The following is an 8,144-nucleotide window of genomic DNA, read 5'->3' as shown; positions in this document are numbered from 1 at the left end:
CACCTGCCACTGAACAGTGCTGAGCCATCCTCCTTCACATCCTGCACAACCAGCTGCAGCTCCTTTCCAGGCACCAACTCACAAAGGCCTTGGACCATGCTGGACTCACCTAAATAAAGGGAAGAAAAGGTGGGAAGTCAGTTTTACCTGTGTTGTTTCCTTGCAAAATAAAGACAACCTTCACATTTGCTCAAAAACGCACGAACAAACATTTATATACACCTTCATAACAGAAAACAAACTTTAGACTCATGAATCTGTAGAAATACAAAGTAAACACTAAGAGTTAATCAAAGCAGAAACACTTTTGTGACATTAAGGATCTGATAACTTTGGAAAGAATATTTTCCAATCTTACAGAAACACTAGCACATAGCATTGCATACAGTAAAAGGTGAAAATAAAGGAGATTAGTACTAAAACCACAGAACAGACTTGTTACTTCACAATTATAGGAAACAAAACATTAAAGACAAAAATGGTTTGTAACATTTGTAACAAGATGTCACTATAGGTGAAACCTATAGAGTACTTAAAAGTAATCCCTATCAGAGTCAAAACAGATAATCAGATAGATAGAGACAATGCCTCTTGTGACACATAAGTAAATGTGTGAATCTACTGCCACATGTCTCAGTTGATTAAATTTTAGATTGGTTCATAAAGCAATTACAAACATTCACACCAAAAAAGCATCTCCAAGGCTGGAGAAAGGCTTTGGTCCACAGAACATTGAATCTCACCCTGACCTTTCTTATTTTCACCTTCACAGGCACTTCAAGGAACCCATTCTTTCATATCATTGTTATCTCCCCTTCCTCTTTTGGTATATGGACCTCATAGTTTGTATTTTTCCCCTTATTTTTAATTCTCTAAGAGGCCTAGCAATCTTCAATGAAACGAGCAGCTTCTTTGGCTTGTTCCAGCTGTAATTCCAAAAAGCCTTCTTGCCAATGGCAGACACTGCACACACAACCCTCTTCCAATAAACTCCTCTTGGAAGCCATGTCTTGAACCGACTCTTTCACTTAAAAGAAAATGGTTTTCCCTTTTTGTTCCCCTGGAGCCCCTTTTTTGTGATATGATCCCCTTTAGCAGAATATGTGCAAACTTTTACCTCTTCTTCTCAGCAAATTCCTGATTTCTTTCATCTCCTTGAAATATTGATTCAGCAGGGCAAAGCTCTCTGCAGCAGAATCGCCTGAGCTGCACTCTGACACCTTCAGATTAAGGAGCACACGCTGCTTCTCCTCATCAATGCTCATCACCTTTGCCATCACAGTCTGTCCCACCACAAAGTGTTCCTTGGTGTCCGTGACAAACTTATCACTCATGCTCTATGGAAAGAAAACAAAGGGGCATGGGTTACTGAGCACAGCTGCTAGCTATCAACCACCTGCAGTGCTGTTCACAACAGGGGTTTATGTTAAGACTTCATGAAAATGCATAAGAGAATTAACAAAGACTATCGAAAAGCCATCAATTAAAATTAATTACTGAAGTCACATTCAATCCTTGCTGAAACATAAGCTCACTTGAATAAAAATCCTTAGTTTTATTCTGGAAGTGAATTAAAACACAAACCTAAAAGCAGTTTTTACCCTACTGGAGGAAGCTGTGCAAATGCAGCATTCACAACCCTGTTGTTCTCTTGTTATGGTACTTTTGCTAAAAGCCATGTTTCAGGCATGACTGATTAAACACATGCTGTTCACTGAAGTGAATGTATTGCTTACCACTTTGGGTGCCAGTCCTGTCACACCAAAAGGGAACTCCACAAACACCCCAAAAGGCATCACATTCCTCACGTAACCAGTCAACACCATCCCAGGCTGGATTTCAGAGAAACTTCTCACAACTTGCTCCTCCTGTACCGCAGAAATCACTGCAGACTTTCTGCTCAAGACCTGAACAACCAGTTAGGAAAAATGGGAAAAGGTGAATGAAAGGAGCCCAACGCCAAGCAATTCTCTTGGTGCTGCTAACAACTGGGCTAGAGTACTTTTTGCAGGTTAGACAATTAAGGAGCTCAAAATCCTGCAATTCCAATTACTGTCTTGATCTCTCTACACTAAAATTTAGCACCTGATGTCCCTTAAGCTGCTCAGCATTAAAGATGCATGTTTCACACTAGCAGAAATGTCAGCATCCTAATATTTCAGTTCTCATTTTTGGTATAAAACCAGCAAAATTTTTGCTCAGGCTGTGATATGATTAACAGTCCAGAAGCTGGTTGGTCAATTCACAACCAAGTCCTGGTTCTGATGTGATACTAGCAGCAGCTGACCCCCACTTTTAACACAACCAAGTTATAATGACTCTTCGAAGCATTGCTAGCTTGACAGGCACATGCGCTTCAACACACTAGCTAGTGTATCTTCTGTTTGTTGCAGATACTCTGGATTCCTGACATATGTCTCCTCCCCACTTCTTTGACTGATTGAGATGGTAAAGGATACAATACGCTCTCCGTTGTCGCTTAGGCACATAACTCTGGGTAGGACATCTCCCTCTTGAAGACAATGCCACAGGAGTTTGCAGGTAGCAATGAAGTCAGAGAGGTGCACTGTGGGAATAGAGGCTATTACATTGCCTTCATCTTCCAAGACAGAAACCTCTAGCCCATTATCTTTCTTTTTCAAGACTTTCACATCAACCATCTGTAAAGAGAACAAATACAGTGACATAAAATTCTGAGTGTCTTTGAAGTCATCCCTTTCAATGCACTGGGTACCAAATCCTGTGCTGCAGGGGCTCTGACACTGCCTCCCAGCTATATAGGAGAAAATCTCACATCAACAGGGCTGCGCCTAAAAAGCATGTCAACATTGATAGTAAAATAAAAAAGTAACTCTCATCTCCCAGAGAAATCTAGAGCTACAAACATTCTCTTGGCTTTTATTTGAAGGGTAAAGGGAGTAATTTAAAAAAGATTAGTACTGTCCTGTTCCTGCATTAGCAATATCGGCAGGGTGTGTGAAACTGTTCATTCCAAAGACAACAGGGAAGCATTTAAAAACATTTTTCTGAAGTTGTCTTTTTCCAGAGAGCAAAAACAACTGCTTTTGGAGGGAGAACATCAGCAGCATCCAGAAGAAAGAGGACTCCACCTAGGAGCAGGAGCACTAATTGGTACCTCCAGAAGGATTGTCCTGGAACTCCTTTATTCTGACCTCTGACAACAGAGGTTTTGATCCAGGAAGCCAACCACACAATAAGAAATGCACATTTAATGGTAATTCCTGACAACCAATAGCTTTTATTTGAAGAAAAGTTGTTCAAAATGGTATCAAATTGCTTGGAAAACAAGTAGGAAAAGGCAAAAAAGGGAGACGTCATTGAATTCAATACCTCTCCTATTTGATATTTCACTTCCTGTTTCTTCTTTGGAGTACATTCTTTTTTGTCCTCCAGGGCTGGTTTGCTTGATAACTTCAAGGACAACAAGAGTCTTTCCTGCTGGGGCTCACATTTTAAGACCATTACTTTAACAACCTGTAGCAAAAAAAGATAAAACAAAAGTTCAATTCAGATGACACTCCTCCTCAGTGTGCTACCACTTGCAAAATGAGACTGGAAAATGCATACACAGTATACTTATCTCTTACTCCTACAGGCAGAAGGCCAGTGATTATAACTTAACAGGTTTAACCAGAGACAAATGTCTTTCTGATCACACAGATGGAAAATGGAAGTACATAATCATCAAATGACTTGCTAAAAGTATGTTGCAGGTCTGTAGCAGAGCTGAAAATAAAATCCAGATCACCAGATTTACAGTCCTAAATCTTGACTAGAAAATGACCCTTCTCTTTAGCCAGCCAAACAGTAATGTTGAAGACAAACAAAAGCACCAGAAAAAAGTAACAGAGGGCTGACATCTGTATAAGCTTGTCCACTACAAAGACCAGAACTTGGTGAGCAGCATGGTTCCCAGAGTGTCTGGCTTAAGATTTGCCGGATTTGAAATAAACAGCAAAATTAGATTAATGCAGAGGCAGAAAACCTCATCCTTCTGATTCTATGGGTAGGAGTTTTAAATTCCTCAGGAGAAACTGCAGCCTAGACCCTGTATCACGGACCATGGTGCTTCCCGCACACCGTAACAGAGAGCCTGGAAACAAAGACAGGTCTGTGAAATACTCAAAGAGCTGCCCCGTTCACAGCCTAATGTGCTTAAATGGGGTACAACTATTACTTAGAGTGAGAGAGCATAAACATTCCTTCATGTAGTTGGTGTAGCTGGTTCCTCCAGGGAAAAACCCATGTTGGAACCAACTCAACCGCAGATTTCTCTTTTGTGTTCAAACACAAGGCATGGCATTAGTATATTAATTACCTGTCCTTCATGGAAAACTTTATCTGGACAAGATATGGGTTCTGAGCTCAGCTCATTCTTGGGTACCAGACCTTTGACATCATTGTAGAACTTCACAATGCAGCCAAATTCCCTCGCACACACCACAAAGCCATGTGTGATCAGACCTGGTTTTGCATCTTCATAATTGGAGAGGACTGGAAGCTTTGATTGAACAAGGCTTTTCTTTAAAGTAAGGATCAGCTTCTTTCCTGCAGGATTGCACTCCAGTACCTGCAAGAATGGAGTACAAGAAAGTTCAAAAAGCTTGTCTGCCATTGCCTGACCAATTCAGCAGCTAAGTATTCAGAACAAAAGAGCACAGAGCAGCTGAAGACCCTGTCTGGCACCTCTCACCCGACACCTGACTTGATCTCCTATGTTATACTTCTTCTCAGGCTGCTTCAGGACCACATCAGCAAGATGCATGGATGGCACGAGCCCTTTAATCCCATCAGTCACTTTCACCTGCATCCCAATGGCTTTCAGAGCAAACACTTTACCCTAGGACAGAAAATAGGAAAAAGAATCAGTAAATTTAACAAGAAAAGCTGACCACGCACAGGTAGGGAACAGCCAAGACACTGCATCACCTATTAGCACCAAATCTAATCACCCTCTGAAAACCAAAATCTTAGTCCAACCCACACTCCACTCAACCAATCTGACCCATTAACTTTTATACATTCCATAAGGTTGTTTTACAGCCTCTTTTCATTAAGCATAGGCTACTTCTGCAAAATCCCTCGACTTGCAAACTAGAATTGTTTTCAGAGACATATGTAATAAAGTCATGACTCCGACATAAGAATGATAACTGAGTTACTTTCTGCCCAACAGCTGACTGTAATGTTCCACACCTGAACTTTTTACCTTGAGTGCAAGGTGAGTTTTAGTTTCTTTCACTCAAGTCTTTTTAAAAATGTATTCACGGACATAAATGACTGACCATGACTGAAATTTAGACTGCCTTGGCAGCATCATAAAAAGCTGGACAAAATGGGGAAATTGCATTCCACTGAGTCCTGCAATAAGAGGTTTTTCTCCTCACTTTCATCTCACTAGTCTGGACCAAAAGTTGAACACACATATTAGGCAGAGGAAATGCACACTAGTTAGATCATTGTTCTAAGAATAATGACCACACAGTACTGTTTAAGTCCTTCAGAAGCTCACCTGCACCACATCCCCTGTGTGGATATCTTGGTAGTGCAGAAACCGGGCTTCAATAATCTGACTAGGAAAGAGACACAGCAAGAGATGACCAGCCAACTTGAAGAAGCCCCGGACAGGAGACACTCCCAAATTTGCCTTGTCCCAAATATCTGTTATCCCCACACACACCCACCCACCCATGCTCCACAGCTCGAGTTCTATGTTTCACTCCAACTGACCCACCTCCCAAAACATCTCTCTGGATATAAAATTCAGGGAGGTTCACCAGGCTCCATTCCAGGTGACAACCAAAGTTACAGCCACCAGCCATGGCTCCATGAAAGGGAAGCCCACCACCCACACTGCTTAAAGCCACAGAGATGGAAATACTAAAGAGGGAGCAGAAAAATGGGCTAGGACTTGGAAGATCAAGGTTCAATTTCCTGCCAGCTACAGTCTTCTGATGTAATCTCAGCAGTAGTAATTAAGCCTCCCTGTGCCTCAGCTCACCAACTATACAGACCACTACAGCAAAGCAATGTAGTGTTTTCCACTCTCAAGCCCCCACTTCTAATATTTCAACCAATTTTCTGGAAGAGTCTATGAAACTTACTACTTCAGAGATAAAATACACATCTCATCCATCAGGCTGTAGTCAATGATCCGACATTTATGTTTGCATCCTGCCTTAAATGCCCCAGGCTTAAAGGATTTTCTGGTTTTTGAAAGATGTTTCAACTAGAAAAAACAAATTACAATTTAGTGTTTAGAAAACAGAAGCACTGATAGAAGCCTTAAGTTGAAGTGGTAGCATCTCACAAAACTGTTCCTCTATGCAGCAGGTTTCACCATTTCTCACCTCTATTCTCTCTATGCAGCAGGTTTCACCATTTCTCACCTCTATTCTCTCTATGCAGCAGGTTTCACCATTTCTTCCACAACAAGCCTCCTACATTTCAACCCGAACAAGGGGAGGTATGATTTGGCAAACACCTTCCATATTGTCTTAATTTTGTTATATTTGTCTCCTCCTAGCCTCCCTCCCCAATAGGCTAAGACAGCTATGGAGGACTTGCCTCACTACCCTGACACCTACCCGTGCAAATGCAAGAGTGCCATCATCGAGCTCAAAGACGGCACCAAACTGCTTGTAGAAAGCTTTCACTGTCGACTCCTCCACCACTGCCCCTATGCGATCATTGGAGACCTGGTTTGGGGATCCCCCAGGGTGGAGGAAGGCCTGCCGCAGAGTGAGCCGCACCACCTTGGAGGTGGGGTTGATACAGAGGATGCAAGCTTTCACCTGGGAGAAGAAAATACTATGTTCATTAAACACAAGCTTGTAAACAAAAAAGAAAGGTTCACTGCTCATGTTTTTAGACATTATGCTTGGTACCTGAACTCTGTCCATGTACAAGTACTTTCCAGTATTTACTACTACAACATGACTTCAGTTTTAACAGACTCATAGATGAGGGAGTTTTGCTTTTGTCTATTTACAGACTAGTCTGGTACCAATGAAGTGAGGGAAACAAGACCACAAGTTATGTTTCTATCACTCAGAAGTCTCTCAGGCTTCCCAGGTCAGTCTTCCATCAGCCCAGGAATGGCTTTGCTCTTTACAGCTCTAAGTAGCCACGATAATAATTCAAATAAAGAATGAGAAAGGCAGCTACCATCAGCAAGATTTCACGGGTTATCCCATGGAAATTTTGGAGAAGATAAGAGATGTTGTAAGCAAAATACTAACTCCAGCCATCCTTCACCCTTCTTACCACTTGATCTGGAGAGTAGCTCGTGGATTTCTCTGGGTCCATGTGCATGAAATCCACAATGCCAGTGAAGTAAGACAGAAAGCTCAGTTTGACCCCAAGTGGGGTTACCTAGGAAGGGGAAGGAAAAAAATGCCAAAATAAGTTTTTCACTCAGTTTTCATGCAGCTCAGAGAACAATTCACAGAAAGGCACTGCCAGTGCCAATCAACAAGCACAACACAAGAGATAAGAAAACTGCTAACGATTCTGCTCTCTACTTTGTTTTGCAAAAACAACCCTTGAGGTTTCTGACAACGTTGCGTATACTGAGAACTACTGCTAGCCTGTTGAATGCTTTACCTAGGTAAATGCCAGAGAAGCACAAAATGGATTCTGTTCTGCTTCAAGCTTTATCATCAACTTCAGGCTGAAGCCTTTATACTCATGGCATCACAATCAAGACTGAGATCAGACTGTAGGTGAATGACATGGAGCAAGTGTCCAGTAGTAAACAGTGTTTGCTATTGTAAAGTAATTGAGCCCAAGTACAAAATTTTTCAGAACATAAACTTCCATCTCATTTTTACCTATTTCTCTGTCTCAGCAAGGCTCAAACACACATCACACCCCAAAACAAACCCACACCAGAGCTTACCTTCTGCACTCGAGCTTTCACCACCAGCCCTGGTAATAAATTAGAGAGTGACCAGTTCTGTCGCTCTGTTGCAAGGGACGAAGCAACTTCTGATCGATCAATGGACAAAAGGACCACTCTTCCCTCGTTCTTTACTTCCACAACAACACAGTTCAGGCTCTGGCCTATTTTCAAATCAGATCCTATAAAAAAAATTCACAGCATAAAACCTCCACCAGGAACA

The 8,144-nt window shown here is 41.7% G+C and overlaps 1 protein-coding gene across 1 annotated transcript in view; it reads right to left on the bottom strand.

Moving 5' to 3' along the window:
* PDCD11 (programmed cell death 11) overlaps nucleotides 1-8,144 on the bottom strand; it is a 23,827-nt gene that overhangs the window by 12,538 nt on the left and 3,145 nt on the right. The window contains exons 6-17 of the mRNA XM_010011332.1: nucleotides 7,922-8,103; nucleotides 7,288-7,395; nucleotides 6,609-6,815; nucleotides 6,126-6,250; nucleotides 5,534-5,594; nucleotides 4,715-4,861; nucleotides 4,340-4,591; nucleotides 3,352-3,495; nucleotides 2,460-2,660; nucleotides 1,737-1,907; nucleotides 1,118-1,337; nucleotides 1-109 (exon numbers count right to left, since the gene is read on the bottom strand). Of these exons, the coding sequence (XP_010009634.1) occupies nucleotides 1-109; nucleotides 1,118-1,337; nucleotides 1,737-1,907; nucleotides 2,460-2,660; nucleotides 3,352-3,495; nucleotides 4,340-4,591; nucleotides 4,715-4,861; nucleotides 5,534-5,594; nucleotides 6,126-6,250; nucleotides 6,609-6,815; nucleotides 7,288-7,395; nucleotides 7,922-8,103 (1,927 nt within the window). The remainder of the gene's footprint in view (nucleotides 110-1,117; nucleotides 1,338-1,736; nucleotides 1,908-2,459; nucleotides 2,661-3,351; nucleotides 3,496-4,339; nucleotides 4,592-4,714; nucleotides 4,862-5,533; nucleotides 5,595-6,125; nucleotides 6,251-6,608; nucleotides 6,816-7,287; nucleotides 7,396-7,921; nucleotides 8,104-8,144) is intronic.

Source organism: Nestor notabilis, unplaced genomic scaffold (assembly GCF_000696875.1).
Source record: "Nestor notabilis isolate BGI_N333 unplaced genomic scaffold, ASM69687v1 scaffold25333, whole genome shotgun sequence".
Lineage (NCBI taxonomy): Eukaryota > Metazoa > Chordata > Aves > Psittaciformes > Psittacidae > Nestor > Nestor notabilis.
The sequence above is the reverse complement of the archived record's forward strand: the minus strand, read 5'-3'. Positions and strand labels throughout refer to the sequence as shown.